At 49.0% G+C, this 20064-nt stretch overlaps 1 protein-coding gene across 1 annotated transcript in view; it reads left to right on the forward strand.

Moving 5' to 3' along the window:
- The first annotated feature begins 6 nt into the window (after window positions 1-6).
- Window positions 7-20064, forward strand: part of LOC119384097 (dual specificity protein kinase CLK2) — a 68955-nt gene continuing 48897 nt past the window's right edge. The window contains exon 1 of the mRNA XM_037652389.2: window positions 7-104. Within this exon, the coding sequence (XP_037508317.1) occupies window positions 13-104 (92 nt within the window). The 5' untranslated portion in view covers window positions 7-12. The remainder of the gene's footprint in view (window positions 105-20064) is intronic.

Raw genomic sequence — 20064 nt, forward strand, 5'->3', positions numbered from 1 at the left:
CAGGCAACAGCCATGCCTCGAAGGCGACATCGTTCAGAGAGCTGTGACTCGAACAGCTCATCAGACAGCAGCTACCGACACAAGCGCAAGCGACTTGCTAAGAAGTGAGTTACCTTTTTATGCCTGGTATTCTTGCCACTGTTCTTCGGGATTGGTTGCATCTTGAAAAGGGGGGCACCAAAGTGTGCCAAATGGGATTTACTGCACCATCCTAATAAAATCTATGTATATTGCGCTGAACTGTGTCAAACGGAGTCCTGGATTGCATGGCATCTGTCAGTTACAATGCCGGCTCGTCAAGACATGTGCCGCCTGATCTTGGGGCTGCCATATAGTCAGAACCATGGACCAAGAATAATACCCCTGTCACACGAGGCAACTTAAGTGCACTTTGAGAGAGTGCACTTCGCCGCTACTGTCATTCGCACGCTGTCCCACAGGAACGCTTATTGACACTTGCTGGAAAGTGCACTTGCCGGCAAGTGCGTTTGCCAAACTCGCTTCACTGCGACGGAGCATCTAGCCTCGGTAGCAGTGGCTCGAGAATAAATAAGGTATTATCCGAAGCTGAGTTCATAGCATTTTTAAACTATTTTCGTTTTTAGCAATATTCTTATGCATTAAAACACAATTTACCGTAAAAAAACTACTCTCCTATTCACGCTCTCAGGCAGTTTACAGCCACGACCGCCAGGGGCATGGCCAGCAAGCGCCGTGCGTTGGCATGGCCAGCACGCGCCACGTTTGTACGTAAAGTTTATTTTAAGGGCTGCTTATAGCTGTAACATATTATTGCTTAAGAAACGTTGCCTGAAATAACAGATCTCTCTTGCGCTACTCAACTACCCATCGCCATTACCATCATTTGCAAGGTACACTTTCCTTTCTCGTGTACAAGCATGCCGCCAAAGTGATATTCTGGGGGCATAAGTGCACTCGCCCAAAATGACGCTAAATTTTCCAGTGTGACTGGGGTATTACTCGGGAGACGAAACAGCGCTCGAGCGTGCGTCTCAATTAAGCCACGATTCCAAGCACGGTGCCGACATTGCTGCCGCGTGCAAGTTGGCACGACGGCAAAACGCCTCTTCACAGAGGTTTATGACTATAGATTACAGGTGCTGCCAAACTAACAAGCAATTAATCACCCCTCTTATGTGTGCTTGTAGAGTGTGCATATACACCCACAAAGTGCAAAAAATTTGGCGAAGCTTGCACTAAGTCACGCAAAAACACTGAAACTGGACGATTCTGAAGTCTAATCTGGTTGGTTCTAGGTTGTTGCTTGGCTTTAGCTAAATTAGTCACGACACAGATGTCCGATCTCTAGAACCGAGTGTTCGCACCTCTCATAGATCTACGGGCACGTCGTCATTGAAGTAGGGCTTCCATAGCTTTGGGCTCTTCTCGCAGCCGCCGCTGCCCGTCCCGTTCCCTGGTACGGCAGCACCGCGCTAGTTTTGCCAACTCTATCTTTTTATGTGTTCATCCCCATTACTTCTCTCTCTCTTTCTATATCTTTATCTCTCTTTCATTGATGTTCTCTTCATCTTTTTCTTTCTGCATTTATTTCTCTCTATTTTTCTCGTCCTTATTCTTTCTGTGCTACACTTTACTCTCTCCCCTCCTCCTCATGCTCACACTTCCCACCCCCTTGCTCCACTATGTTATACAAGGCTATGCTCTGCTAGCGTGCCTGGATAGCAGAGTGGTTAAGACGCTCGCCTTCGAATCGAGGGTACGTGGTACGTGAGTTCGAATCCTGCCTCGTGACAAATTCTTTTTTTGCAAGAATTTTTGTCTTTATACTTTCTTTCTCGCTCTCTCTCTCTCTCTTTGTTTCTCTCTTCCTCTCTCCTCTCTGTACTCGTTCTCAGATAGCCCCACAGTGGCACATACCAAAGTAAAGTGCGTTGGGGGGGCTAGTTGGTACGACATTAGAACAGTAAGGAACTGCGTGGTTGACGGAACACGTAACGGAACCTAGAAGAAGTAGTACACAGGATGAGCACCGATAGATGATGACAGTTTTCTGTGATCGACTCACAAGGAACGATTTGCTAAACATCTTCGCTGTTAAAACTTTAGGTGGGGGGGTTGAACCCCCCAAACGCCCCTCCTTTCTTGCTACACCACTGGGGGGGCAATAAAACGCTGCTGCTAGCTCATTTCAATTGCAGCAGGGCATGCAATTAAGGCACTATTCAGTAATAACTGCACGTGTGCCACTTCACACGCATGTCTGTCACTTCTGTTTCTAGGCCATTGCCAAATGCAATCTGGGAACGCAAAAAACAGATACACAGAACGATATCAACTTTCTTGTGTGTCGTGTCCATAGAAGAGCATGTGAACAGTGGAAATGTGCTGATAGTTTTCCTAAGAACTATCCAGAAGTGTTTTTATAGCGAAGCCATTTACCTCTAGGTCGTGCATTCCCAAAGGGAGTATTTTGGCCAGTTTGCGGCTGCATGTAGACACCACACGTAGACAAAATGGACAAAAAATATACACAATAAGTGGAGTAGGCACTTCTTTTGGAGCGCGCTCACACGGCGACGCTTGCCTCGGTGTCCTGAAGTGGCACTGCTGTAATGAACTGTGAGAAATCAAAGGAGGCAAAACCGTCCAGCGTGCTCGTGCCAGAAAAAGACTGGTAAGGAAGTGGAGTCTTCGACAGCAGCAGTGCAAATACAGACAGCGAAAGTGAGACTGCAAAAGCAGATAGTGTGTCGAAAGTCTACGAATCAGGCGTAAGCATCTTTTCCCTCTTAGTCACCGCCGCTACAGTCAAACCTCGTTACAACGAACACCACATTAACAAACATTTCAGATTAACAAACTTTTAAGAAATCCCGTGCCAACTGCTTATAGTTTCAATGTAAAAATATATCACTACTACGAACTTCAGAACAACGAACATTTCAGAATAACGATCGTTAATTAATTCCCGTGTCATCTTAACAACACCTCAGTACTACGTACTTATATCCCGAAATGCGAGGATTCTTAGATTTCAGTGTATCGGTCATGGCAGTCGGAGCTGTAAGCTAGCAGACGACGCAGCGCGAAGAGCGGACACCCTCCCGCAAAATTCTGAGATGGCGCGGGAGGAGAAAAACGCGGGCGGAGGACTTTTTTTTTTTTCCCTCCGTTATGGAGGCGACGACGCATCAGGTTTTGTAAAGGCCCGACCGCATGCATTGCACGTGACTTTCAAGCGACGGTGACTGCGACAAACGGGCTCAGTCGCGACGGGAGCACCCACATGTTTGCGACAAAGTGTTACGGTTGCTCGATTGAAAACTATTGCGTGCACGCAGGTGAATTGCGAAAAAGAATTACAGAGTAGAATAATGACAACTTGCCAAATTTATTATTGTCTTGATTGAGACAAAGAAGCCATAAAAGCATTAAGTGACTTTCTTTTTTTGCAATCTTATGTTTAACCGCGACAGTAGTATCTGCTGTGATCCCATGGGGCGCCCGGAAACGTATGCTGTCTACGCTACGTCATACTTTGCAAACTGCGTTATGTTTGGGTAGTCCACGAGGCGCATCTTGACAACGTTTCCTCTTGCTGTCATGGAACGTTTAAGAAAGGCCGCAGCGCCTCACATCATTGCTTCGCAGGGAGAAGGGCTACCTCACACGACGACGATGTTGACATTGCAGCAAGCTACCACCGAAACATCAAAACGAACCATCGATCAATATTAACGACAAAATACGGCCGTTGCCTCGCTCTCCGCGTGAGATGGGGCTGTTAAGAAGGTAGTCTATAACTTGCATTCCTAGAAGTACGCGCCGATTGGAAGCATCACAAGCAAAAAGGCGAGGGTCAGAGATGCTGCCATATTGCCAGATATCGTCATGCTCACTTCCGGGAAACCTGCGACGGGCGACAAGCGACGGCGATGAATGGCCCTCCGCGACAGCAAATCCTGTCGCTCGTCAACATCGCTCAAAACTCGTGTGCATGCGGTTGGGCCTTAAAGGATTGCAGCGATGACATGGACGACGATGTCACGGTAGCACCCGAAGATCGCGACGAGTCCGTATCGGCCACAGATGCGTTGGACTACTTGAGGAAACTCCGCATATCCTCCTGAGACCTGAGCAATATTGTGGCCACACAGGTGAAATCAAAACACATTTTTGGAATGCACACACATGCTGTATTAAACCAAAGAAAAATTGCGCCTGTACGGCAAACAGTTTTTGCACAGCAGTGTGTGCATTATAATGCACACTGGGTCTCAATGCACGGAAAACGAACGACACTCGCCTACAACAAAATTTTACATTTGCTCGCGATACGCACGCTTATTTGTTGTGAAACTGCCTGCAGAAGTTTCGCGCGGATGTGATGCAAAGAACAATGTTGCACGTGATGCACCGGAGCTTTGTGCGCTGAGCATAGGCGTGCGCAGGGTTCCTCATCAGGGGGGTGAAGGTGCATCGCAGTGCCCCCCCCCCCTACTAATCAATGTATGAGGCAGATTTTGCGCACCCCCCCCCCCTCATGGGTGACTTGTGGGGTCAACGTATGGGGCAGATCTTGTGCCCCCCCGCCCTTTTAGGTGACTAGGGGAGCTTCCGCCCCCCCCCCCCCCCCCCCTGTGCGCACGCCTATTGCGCTGAGAATATCCTGGGTTTGGCACTTCCAGGAGGATCCCTAGTTCCCAAGCTCTGAAATGTGGCTTGCTTGCGCAGTTCTTGGCTCAGCAGGCATGGGCCCAACCTTGGCTTTCAGCAGCTTCTGTGGTGACTCATTAGGGAGCTTTCAAGTAGCGTATGCAATGCTTTGCGTTGGCTTTTCGCGCAACTGCGCATGCGTCGTACGCTACCGCTTGCGGGCTCCCGTTAAGTGATGGAAATAGTGGGCCGGAAACGCTGACGCTAACTTAGCGTACACTATTCGAAAACTGCCTATTGTCAAATTCTGCACCACACCTGTTTTCCGGCAACAGGTAATAGGGAAGGGACAGCCTCATCGTATGAGAATTCTAAGTCCGAGGTGTCGTTACTGGTCATTGACTCAAGAACATGTTTCTTTATCACTGATTCCTAGGTAAAACAAACGCCAAAGCTTAATGCCAAGGAGTAACGAACCGCATCAGATTGGCAAACATACGCAGGAAAAAGTACCCACTGAGACCGAGTGTGCATTATAATGCACGTTTGAAGAAAACAGCTTGTGAGAACAAATATACTCGCCCTTAGGGTTACCTGACGTGTGGAAATTATCCCTTAACCCTTCCTAAGTAGATTTAAACAACAAATAAGAAATATGACACGATGACTATTGAGCAATTTGTCAATTACTTGGACGCCGTGAGCAGAACGTCGAAGACGAGAATGACGCCATAGTTCAAAGCGGGAAAACGGGGCTTCCACTGTAGTATGCTTCCTGTATTGCTGACCGGATGGCACCACATGATAGAGCATGCGATTGCACCAAGAATGTTGTCTCTAATAGTGGCGCGAATTTCGAAACCGGGAAAAAACAAATGTGCATTTTAATGCACGCGGGGTCTGAAGAGGATATTCATAGAAAAAAGTGGAACAACGACCGAAGCGGCGCGCATAAAAATGCGGACGGTCTAGAATCGTTCGTGACGCAGAGTTTGTGCTGCACCCGTCAAAAAACGATCACGGACTATTTCAAATAAACGTGCCTTGTCTGACGTTCACGTGTGCATTGTTGTGAGAAACGAGTTCAAGGACGTACCGTTGCAAAGGTAGGACGTTTGCGTTACTGAAATTCTATTGTTATGGTGAATTTTTGGGCTTTCAATATAATGGCCTTTCAGAATAACGAACATTTTTCCGCGGTCCCCTGAGGTTCGTTATACCGAGATTTCACTGTACTGCTGCTGCTGTGAGTCCGAGGAGCAGCGTCACTGTCTGCAGTCGCTAACGCTGGGGAGAGGAGCAGAAGGTGTCTACAGTAGAAACACAAATACAACTTCACTGGTTATCTGCCCCGCATGAATGTTGTGGCCACAAGAAATTTTCTTCATGCCCTGCACCAGCACATCCGGTATCTTGTGCTCGCGGCATCGTCACTTGCTATAAATGCCCCCCAAACTTGAGTGTGAGGGTCTGTGTTAAAATTTTTTCTTGCTTTTTAAAATATTGTCACATTAAAGGAAGCGGTTTTTTGAAGTTTTGTCAGCGTTTAGGCAAGAGCATCCCTAAATCATTAGCACCAGAAATTAAGCGACGCACCGTGTACCAAGGCCACTACGGACAATTATATATATATATACCCTCCTCCTCACCCTGCCTTGCACCCTCAACTCACAGACGTGCTGGCATCGCCGGCGATCACAGCGCTGTCATAAGCGCACTCGACGGTTTGAGCTTTGCCCAGTCATGGCCTCCGATATTGCGCGCAATCTCGGAGGCCTAGTGTGCCCGGCAGCATGCTGCTCGCGGAGTCGTTAATATTTGCTCCTACAGGTGCCGCCACACTACCAGTCCATCTTATTTGATTCTCCTGTACGGCGACAACCTGCAAAAGCATGCGGAAAAACAAAAAGAGTTCGAGAACAATCACCGACAAGTGTAAACCCTGGCAATGTGGTTGTGTCTTCAGGGTGAAGTTGCAGCCGCAGACACGTGAATCGTGGTGTTGAACGGATAGCGAGAGCGCCATTAGGGCCAATCGAGAGCGCGCCGCTCATTGCACCGGCGAGCTGAAGGGATTCCGCTTGCCAGATGCCTCACAAACATTGCACGATGTCGCAGCTTTTCAAGTCACCATTTGCTAGATATGTGGTACACAGCACAGCTAGAGCAATTCATTGTGTCAAAGAAAAGAAACCTCGAGATAAACACTGTCGCTCAGCTCACGTCAACACAGAGCATGTTGTAACACAGGCAGACAACGCTCGTTGCCCACGGGAGGTTAAGTGACGTGGACTGGACATATCCAATCAGATCAGCTGCATGTGTGACGTCGCGCTTCCAGTGCAACACTCACTGGAAGTGGGCGGGGATCACAGCTGAGCCGCTGTGATCGGTGGCAATTCGCAGCTTTAAAGCCTTGTAATAAATTACACAGTTTACGCACATAGCTTAAATCGGTCTGTAAATGATCCTTACGACTTGCTCTACCGGCCCAATGTGTTCGTATAGAATCGTCAAAACCATTTCAGGGTCCCTTTAATAAAGGTTTGCCTCCCAGTCCGAGCAGCCGTACTTCCTTTTAACCCTTTCACCGTCATGGACGTGTTGATGTGTTTTCCATTGTCCATTCAAAAATTTGTGCCAAAGTGCAAAAATGGCAGGATTTAGCGTGATTCTACTGGTTGTGCCATTTTACAAATCTTTCTAGAAGCACGTATTTTCGCCCCTTGCTGTGTTGGTACGTGTACTGAAGAGACTGAGTGACCGTGCCCACCCTTCTTTGCTGTGGGGCATGGTTGCTCCACACGTGCTACCCTCTAAGGCTGAGCAACCATGCGGCGCGTGTGTGATTACGGTTACAAAGGTTGTTCTGCCACTGGCCACAGGTTTGCAGGGCTTTTTTTATTTTTATTTTATGTAATCTATTGGTTCAGAGGCACACGCCTTGTCTATAAGTTCAGAGGCACACGCCTTGCCTCTTCATTGAAAGCTGACTTGATCGCCGCTTTCACTCGCTCGCCGCGGGCTCGCTTGCTGCTGTCAGCAGCAAATGAAGTGGTTGTATCCTCTTTTCCTCCCTATCTGTCATCTTCACAATGTGCCATTTCTCTGCGTTTCAAGCGTCCCTGATATTCCCGAAACCAAGCCGACACTGGGGTGCGTCATGGCCAGAAACAACCGACAATGAAAGGGTTAATGTGCACAACTGTCAGAAGTAGGCCCGTCGGTGACGGCCCTGGCATCTGAAGGCCCATGTCCGTTCTGTCACAGAACGGAGGCAGATACGGAACGAAACGTCACGAGAGGGAGCCGCGTGGGATTGGTCGAGGCTCGTCTGACGGTCAAGAAGTGAGAAGAGCAACCAGAAATGTCAGTGCTGTCAATAATTTTGCCACAGAATGGGCACAGAACGGGTAGAGGCGTCATTCTGTTGATAGAATGGGTACAAAACTGTCTCCGGAAGACTTGGATTAGATCGAAACGTAAGTGCTGGGGCTGGAGAATCGATTAGCCCGCTTTGTGTCTTACTTACCCCAATCCCACGCCGATAGTTTGCGAAAATCGCAACCAACATCCCACCACCAAACGACTCGTCAAATTGCGACACCACCTAGCGTCCACACAAGACATTAATATAAATAAATTGTTGAAGTCATCGCACTATTCAATTTCAAGCTTCAATGCCTGCCAATATTTATGTTCAGCTATAATAATTCTATATTTCTTCATGCACTGAAGACGTCTCTGAATTCCCTCAGCTCGCCTGTTGGCTGTTTGCTTTCTCTCGTCCTCCTGTGACGTTTCGTTTCATGCCCGCCTCTGTTCCATGACAGAATGCTTACAAAATAGCCCCTCAGTTCACGACGTTTTCGGGAAAGCTTTTCTGGAAGCATTGCGAGAAAGCTCTTGCTGCTTCACTGAGAGGCATCAGAGAGAGGCAATTGTGTGAAAGGAGGTTGGCTTGCTGAGAACAGCTAAGTGATGTCATGTGGAGCCCCGCTTTCTTTACAGAGAAGCTGTTTGCCTCAAGCCCCTGTATGCATTCCCCCACATGCGTTCCCAAGGCTGGGGGTAGGGCACTTTAGGCAGCTAATGTCCGCACTGGGGACACAACATGTGGCCAGAAATGGAGATGCGTATGAGAGGTGGAGAAGTGTTAATTCTCTCCGTGTGTCATTTGGATCATAAAGCAGCGATGTTTAAAAATGGAATGAATGGGTATAAGTGCATATGTGCATATGAGTGCTATATATTGCTACGTGCATATTGCCAGTCTCTGGGACCATGCGCACTTGCGCCCGACGAGGAGGACGAAGGGCTGTCGCCGCTCGTGCTCTGGGCTCAACCGGTCAGCTCTGCAACCGTTGTTTTGAATACATCTTGTCTACAACTTCGTTGAACCAGCATCTCGTCGTTCACGTAACATATTTGGTGGAGGTGGAACGTTCCTCATCGTCGTGAAGCTTCGCAGTGGCCGCACCGTCCAGTCACCGGGCATGGCTTCCAATAAGAACCCATCTCCATCTACACGGGCGGCGCCAACGACAACGTACGTCACAGTGTCCAGCCTCTGGAATCCCGGTATATTCTCCACCCAAGCTGGCCTTGACGTCGACTACTGATTTAACGTGTATGAGCGTGTTAGCCAAAGTCACCGATGGGACCCTACCATGATGCTCGCAAATGTTATCTTCTACTTGGGAGGCACCCTGCGTGTCTGATTCAATACCCGTGAGACCGAGCTCACCAGCTGGGATACTTTCAAGGAGAGATTACGCGACATCTTTGGGAACCCCACCAGTCGCCAAATGGCTGCACGAAAAGAACTCGCTACCCGTGTGGAGTCTCCAACCGAGTCGTATGTCTCGTACATACTGGACTTGCGCGCGCTGTGCTGGAAAGTGGATGAGCAAATGACCGAAGGTGACAGGGGGGCTCTTCGATTTTCGGACTTCTGGCAGTTCTCTGGCAGCCAGAGATAGCCAGAGGGTCAGCCAGCAAGATCCGGTCGGGACAGGAAGCAGCGTCTTGGTCACATGTGTGGGAAGCCCGAGACAACCCGAAGCTGCCCCAAGATTACAAAATCGAACGCTGGGACAGCTAGCGTAAACGTAAACAAACGCTACCGCCGTGGCAGCAAACGAAACTTTGTGCCGCGTGCGCGTTGGTTTTTCTGCATTGCCCGCTTGAAAATATGTGGTAGGTTTGCTGAAGAGCTGAAGTGATATTCTCGAGCATACGGATTTGGGATACGATCACGTACGTTCGCAAAATCGTGCGCAACTCGCCCCGTCCGCGAACAAAACAGCCAGCTGGCGCACGGCGCCACGAAAGCGATGCAAGGTGAGCTACCGCGCCGCTAACGGCTTAACCAGCTCACGTCTGCTTAGTACGTGTAACAGTCGCTGCACAACATGACGCGAAAATTACGCGAAAGTGATCGTGTCCCCAAAAGAGCTCGAGGATCTATCGCGTACGTCGCACACACGCGTTGACCAGCTTGCGTTTCGTCATAACTTGAGACATGCGGTGGTATGGGTACCACGAGTGCGCGTTATATCTAAGATAAACTTCTGTGTGACGCGTCTTCGACTCGTTTTGGCAGATGTTGCCTGAGCCTCTTTTCCAGTCCTAAGTGGCACTCCAAAAATCTCATGTACTAGCTCAGCTTTTATTTGAGCTACTATGTGATAACCGCGTACATACTGCATGGAATTATTACTAAGAGGTGGAAAAAGACAGAGCCGACGATGAAATAAGCAACAAAAGGATGTATACATTTCTGAATTCATCTTCGTTTTTTTCACATCGACGCGTCGTAGCATAACATAATACTATACCTCATATACTGGCCCGTAGATCGAAGTACGCTCGCACGTCGTTCGCGACCAACGAGGATCACACAAAAAACAATGTCGCGATCGCTTTTATTCGATCAGTGCATTTTATCAACATCGAAGACCTAGTTGAAATAGTTAAGTTCTGACGGGGTTCACGCACGCAAACATACGACGGAGCGAAATAGGTAGTTCGATCACAATCGTCTCAGCTAAATGCACATAAAGTACACACGACACCACAATCGAATACTACTGCGAAAAAATAAACTCGAAAGGGGTCTCCATGCGTTCGTACGAACGTGTACATAACTTTTGGGACATGTGCACGACGCAGTTAGAATGGTTAGAACGCGACAGTTCGCCGCGTTGTTCACGGAAGGAAACTTCACGGGACACATAAGAAAAGCAATAAAGATTAGCTCCAAATGCTCGCCGCCACTCGTAATCGCACCATCTCGCACGGCGGAACGGCGCCGAGCGGCCCGAGCGCAAGGACAAGCAAAGGTGTAGTCCGCAAGCCTGCGCAAGCGCCCGCATTGCAATCCGTCGAGTCCTCACAAAGATGGCGGCGAGCGCGTATCGTCTCTTTTCGGCGTCTGCTAGCCCGAAACCTTCCAGAGAGCTTCCACGACTAAATTGTCCTGGAAGGTTCTGGCGACCCTCGGGCTCCCCGCGGGTCGCCAGAACCGTCCAACCCGAGAAAAACGAACGCCAACCGGAAGTGCACCGCGGGGGGGTCGGAGCAACCCGAGAAAAACGAGCGCGCTCTGGCTGGCTCTGGCAGCCCGCGGGTAGCCAGAAGTGGAAAATCGAAGAGCCCCAGGGTGGGTCACATACTCAAGGGCATCGTGGACGACGCTTTCAACTTGCTCTTCCACGCTAACGTCTCGACCATCGACCTCATCATTAAGGAATGCCATCGCTTCGAAATGGCCAAAAGCCGCCTTGTGCTGCCTCAGTTTTCTCGGCTACCGAACACTGCTGCCACGTCAACCTGCACCGATCTCGGTGCCACACCACCCTTTCAGGAGAATGTGACACGTATAGTTCGACACGAGCTTGAAGCGGCAAGTACGGCGCCATTTCATCCACTACCACTTGACCATGGCACTGTCCAAATGAACCCTGGCGGTATCAGTTATTCAGGCAGTCGTGCGGCAAGAAATTGCCAACCTCGGTTTTCCTGTCGCCTGCTCAGTCTCTCGACCCGACTCCAGACTGATGCCAATGAATGCACCCTGCCATGACCCATATTTTACTCCCGGATCCCGCAATCCAACAGAATGGAGAACTGCAGATGATAAACCAATCTGCTTCCGCTGCCATCGAGTCGGTCATGTCTCCCGCTACTGCCGCACCTCTTGGACGCCCCCATCTTGGAGCCAGTTTTCCTCTTCTCCTCGCCCCTATGCAGACCCTCATCAGTATTCGCCCACTCATGGGTACCTTGCTGCTGACGCACCTAACAGCCGCTCTACTGCTCATTCACCATCACATCAACACCGTTCCCCGTCGCCCCAACCATGCCGCTATTCCTTGCTGACCATGCCTTTGGACGGAAAACTAGATCATGCAGCTCCTGGAGGTAGCGCTGCACCATTTTTGACTGGCCCAAATCCTCAGTTGACGCTCTCTGCTAACAAGAACTTAAAGGGGTCATGGAGCACTCCTTAGTTAAAAACAGCGCGAAGAAGACGCGGACAAGAAAGAACACAGGACTAGCGCTGACTGCCAAATGATGGTTTATTGTTAAAACGCGCAAAATATACACAGATACAGAAAAATTGGGGAAGGGAAACATAAGAGAGCTTCTAGCGGCGCATGCGTCCAGCGGCACATTGTCGTTTAGTCATAGGTGATTAGTTATGGAGATAGCAACACTCCTTGTCTGTTAGATTAATAGACGGCTCGCTTACACATGCTTCATCTTTACATTTCATTGCGAAAGCCTCGTAGACTTCACGTGCTGTCTGGTCCTTGTATGTGCGCAGCACACGGGTCTCCTTAGAACGAGGTTGGCAGCCACACTTTGCACAGTGAATGGCCAAATTGCTGCCGCTTCTTGCCTTGAGGTTGTTGGCGTGTTCGCGCAGACGGTCGTTCAGGCAACGGCCCGTCTGCCCGATATAGGCACCCCCACACGAGGTCGGGATCTCGTACACTACTTCACACCTGCAAGGGACATAGTTTGTTGCGTGCTTTTTTACACAACCCTTGCTGACTTGCTCAGTTGCCCCCAACAAACTGAGCTCCCTTTGCAAGAAGGTGAATGAGAACAAGCAAGTCAGCAAGGGTTGTGTAAAAAAGCATGCAACAAACTATGTCCCTTGCAGGTGTGAAGTAGTGTACGAGAGCAAGGGTCAGCAATATTACAGTCGTGCGCGCCGCGTAAAGGCCACAAGCGGAGCGCGAAGTTGCCGTTTCCTCAGGCGCCCTCTTTTCAAACAGAGGCCGGTTCTCACTTTCGCCGGTGGGCGGGGCGTCTGCACATTGACGTCGCGGATCTGCCTGTTTACGTCGCAAGAGACATAGCATGCTTATTGGCCGATAGCCGGATGAGATGCGCTTCTTGCCACGGGGTGCCGCCACTTGCCCGCGCCGCACTCCTCAGTCTGCTAACTTTACACGGTAGCCGCACTCGCGCATGCGAATCACAGCGGGAGAGCGATCGCGTTTCATGACGCGCGCTGACGTAACTTCTTACCCCCGTGCCATCCTTCCCTGTCTATCTTCCAGTGTGCTCGTCGGCACGAGAAAAGAGAGAAAGTGCTGAGAGATTATGCCTAACCCCCGTAACTCCGTTCATTCTTGACGGATTCGAGAAATTTTTGCGGCAATCGATTCGGCAGGCAGTAAACTCCGATACTGAGGTCATTAGATCATTACTTGGAAAAGTGGTTCATGACCCCTTTAATTGAAGTGCATGTGGACGGTATTTCTTTGACGGCGTTAGCTGATACTGGAGCTCAGGTGTCCATAATGAGTGCTCATCTCTGTCGCTGAAGTACTCACGCCTGCTAAAACTAAAGCCATACGCGTCGCCGATGGCAGAACTGTTGACGTCACTGGAATGTGTATCGCTCATATCAGTGTTGCCAGCCGTCACATTCCTGTTTTATTTACGGTGCTCAGCAGTAGCCCTCATGACCTCATCTTTGGTATGGACTTCCTATCGATGCATTCTGCCCTGATCAACTGTTCTGCCGGTACTCTTACTCTTTGCCTGGAACTTCCTCTTTTTCCAGATACTCATCCCAAACTCCCGAACAGCCTCTGTACCACAGACTTATCCGCATGCCACCTAAAGTCATAACATTCGTTGAATTGGCAACAACTTCACCCGTGCTTGATGGTGACTACGTCGTCATGCCTATTCCCAATGTCCTCGTGGCGCATGCCATCACTGTGCCACACTTCGTCGTAACCGTAGCTCCTAACCGTATCATATCTCCCCGTTATCAGTTTCGGCTTCACGAAACAAGTGCTACCTGAATGGATCTCAGTCGCCACGCTGCGACCTGTAATAGACAATCTTAGCTAAGGTAGTGGCCCACTGCGGCATATGATCTTCTTCCTCCTTACAAAGTCACCACTTTTGTGGCAGATGTATGCTCTCAGACCTTCAGTGTCGCTCGCAGTATGCCACATGCCTTGACATGACCTTACGTCTAATGATCGCCCCGGACCTCAAATCTGAGCAATCAGCCGCCCTATGCTGCCTTCTGGCTTCTTACCCTGACATATTCGACATTGACAGTCGTCCACTCGGCCAGACGTCCCTTTTTAAGCACCGGATAAACACTGGTGATTCTCTTCCCATTCACCGCTGACCATATTGGGTGTCTGCCCCAGAGCGTACGGTCATTAAACAAGAAGTCAACAAGATGCTAGCCAAAGGCATTATTGAACCCTCATCGAGCCCTTGGTCATCGCCCGTCGTGCTTGTTAAAAAGAAAGACGACATTCGGCGCTTTTGCTTTGATTACCGCGATCTGAATCGAATTACGAAAAAGGACGCTTACCCTTTGCCCCGAATTGATGACGCTCTTTATTGTCTCCACAGTGCGCGATACTTTTCTTCAATAGACCTACACTCTGGCTATTGGCAGATTGCTGTGGACGAGAAAGACCAAGAAAAGACGGTGTTTGTAACTCCCGATGGCCTATACCAATTCAAGGTTATGTCCTTCGGTCTATGCAACGCCCCAGCCATGTTCAAGCGTATGGTGGACTCTCTGCTACAAGGGTTCAAATGGTCAACATGCATTTGTTACCTCGGCGATGTCCTTGTATATTCGCCTACATTTGATACCTACCTTCAGCATTTGTCAGCTATTCTCGACGTCTTCCGCAATGCTGGCCTCTAGTTGAACTTGTTGAAGTGTCACTTTGGCTGCCGGCAGATTACAGTGTTGGGCCACCTCGTCGATGCTTCGGGTGTGCAGCCTTACCCGGAGAAAATTTGTGCAGTCACGAGTTTTCCTGTACCCCAGTCAGTCAAAGATGTCCGGAATTTTGTGGGACTCTGTTGCTACTTCAGGGGAAGGTTCGTGAAAGATTTTGCAACAATCGCTCGACCACTCACTGACCTTCAGAAGAAAGATGTGCCTTTTACGTGGAGTTCCGCTCAAGCTGCCGCTTTTTCTCACGTCATCACACTTTTGACGACGCCGCCTATATTGGCCCACTTTGACCCGTTGGCTCTGACAGAGTTCCGAACTGATGCTAGTGGTCACAGGATAGGAGCTGTCCTAGCCCAACACCAACAGGAACACGACTGCGTTATCGCCTACGCTAGCTGCTTCCTTACAGCTGCTGAGTGCAACTATTCAATAATGGAGCGTGAATGCCTTGCTCTTGTCTGAGCAGTCTCGAAGTTCCGCCCATATTTATATGGCACGCATTTCTATGTAATAACGGACCATCATGCACTCTGTTGGCTTTCGTCACTAAAAGATCCTACTGGCCGGTTTGGTCGCTGGGCTCTGCGACTGCAAGAATATACCTACACAGTGACGTACAAGTCAGGGCGCCTACATTAGGATGCAGACTGCCTATCCCGCTACCCGGTCGATGAAACGAGCACCATCCCTGACACCAACACCGACACTTGCGTCTTTTCCGTTTCCCAACTGACCCACATCGGTGATGAGCAACACTGTGATGCGTCCTTGCGTGCTATCATCGAACGCCTTGAATTGTCATCTTTCGACCGGTCCCTTCGCTCGTTTGAGCTCGAAGATGGTGCGCTATACCGCCACAGTTTTTAACCAGCGAAACGCCTCCGCTCGGCTGTTCTCCGCGAACTCCATGACCTTCCAACTGCCTGTCACCTTCGTGTGTCACGCACTTACGACCGGATCCGCTGACACTTCTTTTGGCCAGGGCTTGCACGCTCCGTCAGAAGATACGTTGCGGTGTGTGACAAATGTCAGCGCCGCAAAACACCATCGATGCTTCCCGCCAGGTGCCATCAACCACTTGACATTTCGTCAGAACCGTTCTTTCGCGTTGGCTTAGACCTACTTGGCCCTTTTCCCCTGTCTTCCTCTGGCAACAGTTTTACCGCCAGTCCACAGACTACGCCACGCGCTATGCCATCACATGACGTCTTCCAACAAACTGTGCCACAGATGTCGTCGACTTCCTCCTACACGACGTGATTTTTCAACATGGAGCTCCACGTCAGCTGCTTATGAACCGTGGCTGCACATTTCTATCAGAAGTCATAGCCGACATCCTGCAGTCGTGTGAAACGAGGCACAAGCTCACTACGTCGTACCATCAGCAGACAAATGGCCTCGCGGAGCGTCTGAACTGAACACTTGAGACATGCTTGCAAAGTACGTTTCTTCAGATCACTCGGACTGGGACCTTGCATTGCCATACGTGACATTTGTGTAAAATTCTTCGCGCCATGACACTGCTGGTTACTCTAAATTTTTTCTGTTGTTCGGCCAAGAACCAACGTTGCCCCTCGATACAGTCATCCCATTTCCCGCAGTACCGACGAGCGACTACGCCCTTGACGCTATCACCCGGCCTGCCCATGCACGCGAAACTGCCCATACTCACCTTCTGACCTCCCATGGGAACCAATGGCGTTTGTACGATCGGCGACACTGAGACGACCCGTCACGTTGCCCTGTTGGAAAAACTGCTCTCTCGATACACAGGCCCATACCGAGTCCTTTGTGCGGTTACTCCTGTAACATACGAAATTGCTCCGGCTGCCTCGTCGCCTTCACCTGCCCTCCAGGTTAGAGATATTGCCACACGCGCTTCTTTTATTATTTCTTATGCAACAAGTCTGTTAACATGCATAGCCACTGCCTTGCGCAAGCCACACCCTAATATCTGGGTACCTTCCGGATTATGTTAGAATCTTCTTATAGGCTTGAGTGCGCAAATGCGAAAAGCTGAGATTATTCTGGAACTAACGCAGCCACCAGCGATAAGGCTCGAATGATCGATGCCGCATGTATAAAATGCCGGTGCGCCTTGCCGCGGTTCAGTTCATTGACGACCGACGCTCTGTTCGCCATCAGTGTACAGTGTGTATTGCTGTAGTTTGGCTTTCCATTTTTCCGGCCTCAAGTTTATTTCATCTTGCGGTGTCTCCATTTCATCTTGGACACGCCAACTGTTGCCTTCGTAGACATCACGACCCTGTGGCAATTACATACATTTCACACACTTAAAGCCCTACCACTCTCCCAGTGATGTTGACATCAAGATGCGCCGAGGCGACACTTCTGCCGCCGGGAATTATGCTACATGCATATTGCCAGTCTGTGGGACCATGCGCATGTGCGCTGACGAGGAGGACGAAGGGCTGTCACCGCTCGTGCTCTGGGCTCAACTGTTCGGCACTGCAGCCATTGTTTTAAATACATCTTGTCTACAATCTCGTTGAGCCGGCGTCTCGTCATTCACATAACAGTATGCAAAATAATGTATTACTTCATTATGTATGAATCCTAAACGGCTTCACTAGTAATCCATCCCCATATGCAAATTTTCTTCTCTTCCTCTGCACAAAGCACATGCTGTATGTATGCATATGCTCGTTCTCTGCCTGCAAAGCTATCGGAAGAGCCGTTTTCTTTGTTCCAAGCCACGCCCATGTATCTAGGACCTCCAACCTGGTTTTGTGTGTTTAGTTAGCGTAGAGGCACTGCTCTGTGTTGTGGCGTTTGTCTGCTGATTTAAAGTGCAGTATTAACATGAGAACTATAGATCTGTGGTACAGACCCTGCCTTTTGATAACCACATTTCGAGTGTTGAAAGTCAGCAATGCATACCTTACAACTCTTCCGATTTGCCCGGGAGACTCCAGATTTCTGACATGCCTTCCCGATTGTATGATGGCGGCCATAAACCTCCCGCTAAACTGCCTCTACCCAATTTTGAAAAAAAGAAAGCTACAGTACCAGTGTGATCGTGAGTAATTGCAAGACTGCCACTGTAGTCCGCCGTGCCCGGGGTGACTCTGCAGCACCTAAGCACTTATGGCGCTACCGCGGTATGGTGGTTCTAAAGTATTGCCAAGCTCTACGAGCACCTGGTGCTCACCGGTGTTGTACTGCATCAGGTTGACTGACGGTAGTAGTGATACCCAGGCAGTGCATTTTGAAGCACTTTCAATTGGCTAAGCACCAAGCGATGTCCGTCAAGGCACTTTGAGAGGCATGTAAAAGAGAATGTGTGCACTAGCCAGCGTGCCGGTGGATTTGGAACTGACGATATGAATCGGTGAGTGCGTTGGTAGTGTGTTTAGTGCAAGGCAAGCGTCCCGCTCAGGTCCATAGAGTTCGAAATAGCATGGGCTTTACTAAGCCGTGTGCCGCCTCATACGAACATGGGAAAAAACAAAATTGGCAGGCGACCATTGATTGAGATGGGAAGTATAAGAGGGTTTACTTGGGTGTTTCTGAAGTGAGATAAATTTATGTCTGTTGTTTATTGAACTCAAAACCACCAATATAAACTTTACTGAGGTTGTGTTCATGATCATAAAATCAGCCATTGGCCGTGTCCCTTTCAGTTTGCCGAGAGGATAGAGAGCCATTCTTGGCTGTTCGTGAAATGACGTGAAATGAAAGTGCAAATTCTGAGGGCCATGCAGTGCTACGTTTGTCTCATATGTGCACAGGATTTTTGACTGCTGGTCTGCAGTGAATTCTGAGTGTTCAAGAAGTGTTGCATGGCCCCTTGAAGTGACCATTGGAGATAAACACGACTTTTGTTGTATGCTCAAAAAGTGTTGCAGGGACCCTTTGAAGTCGCCATTTGAGACCAGATCAATTTTGACTGATCGGATGTCGCCCAAACAATTTTTTTTACATACCAAGTGCAAAGAATAAGAGGTCCGTTTGGGTACTTGTGACAGCTTGCTGTTTTTCCTGACCATATTCTGCTGCGACGCACCTTTTTTCAAAAATTGTCCCATGAGCTTCCGGTCTTTCAGAGCAGGGGTGACGGATTTCCTGCACTCCCGGAGTGCTCACTTTCGGTTTCACCTAGATCGGGGCCTTGAATTTCGATGACTATTATCTCAAACCACGTGTGTTTTTCGCGATTTAAAAAAAGGGCATGTCATAAATTGTCACACCCTGCAACTCTTCCATATAAACAACGGCCCCAGTGTCAATAATTAAAACGTTAATTAACCGGTTCTTGTTAATTACACATTTTAATGTAACGCTATAGTCGGATACAACTTTAGAAGTCCGCAGCATTTCCTCAAAGGTGCGGATGCACACAAGCCTGCACCAATAGGCGCGCACTGCTCCCCCACCGCCATTTTTTCCCAATCTGTTCTCGGCTACATAATCCTCATTCCTGCAGGAGAGGTTCCTAGGAACCCAAGTGTATCATTTCTTCTTAGTACGTTTACAGTGTGGTGCCTCGGGGTTGCATTCTGAGTTGTCACAAATTATCGGAACATTTGAAGAATGTTGTTACCTCTTGTCATAACACATGAAATTTAGAAGACTGTAGGATTGGGCATGTTGGTACAACATGATTATGAGTGCAAAACAGCGCAGCCGACAGGAGGGGACAGAAGAGGATACAGAGCGCTGAACTTCCAACAGTTTATTTCTTTTGAATGCCTTCGCTTTTATACAGTTACACACTGTTACACCAGCCATGCGCGGAACACAATGATGTTACAATTCATCACGTGGACAAACCTAAATAGATCCCTTCCCTATCAGTGAGAGCGACAGAGGGGGTACTTACACAATCATCCTTTAAAGAAAAAATCTTACCAGCTTTGATGATTTCGCGTGTGATGCGATCTCTGCTTTTGGCGACAATGCTACAATCTGAATATCTTGGTCGACACCCACACGTGCTACAGTGAGCGGTCAGTCAGCCTTGCTTTGACCGATCAACATTGTGCAGATGCTCTTTCAACCTTTCATTCAAACACCGACCCGTCTGACCAACGTAATATTTTCCACATGACAACGGCAGCTGATAAACTATGTTACATAGACAATCTCTAAATTTATTTGCGTGGTTTGTTAGAAAGATGTTAGAAAGCTTTCAGGAGCAATCTGTAAGGCTGATCATGGCT

This window comes from Rhipicephalus sanguineus, chromosome 2, assembly GCF_013339695.2.
Source record: "Rhipicephalus sanguineus isolate Rsan-2018 chromosome 2, BIME_Rsan_1.4, whole genome shotgun sequence".
NCBI classification, from domain to species: Eukaryota; Metazoa; Arthropoda; class Arachnida; order Ixodida; family Ixodidae; genus Rhipicephalus; species Rhipicephalus sanguineus.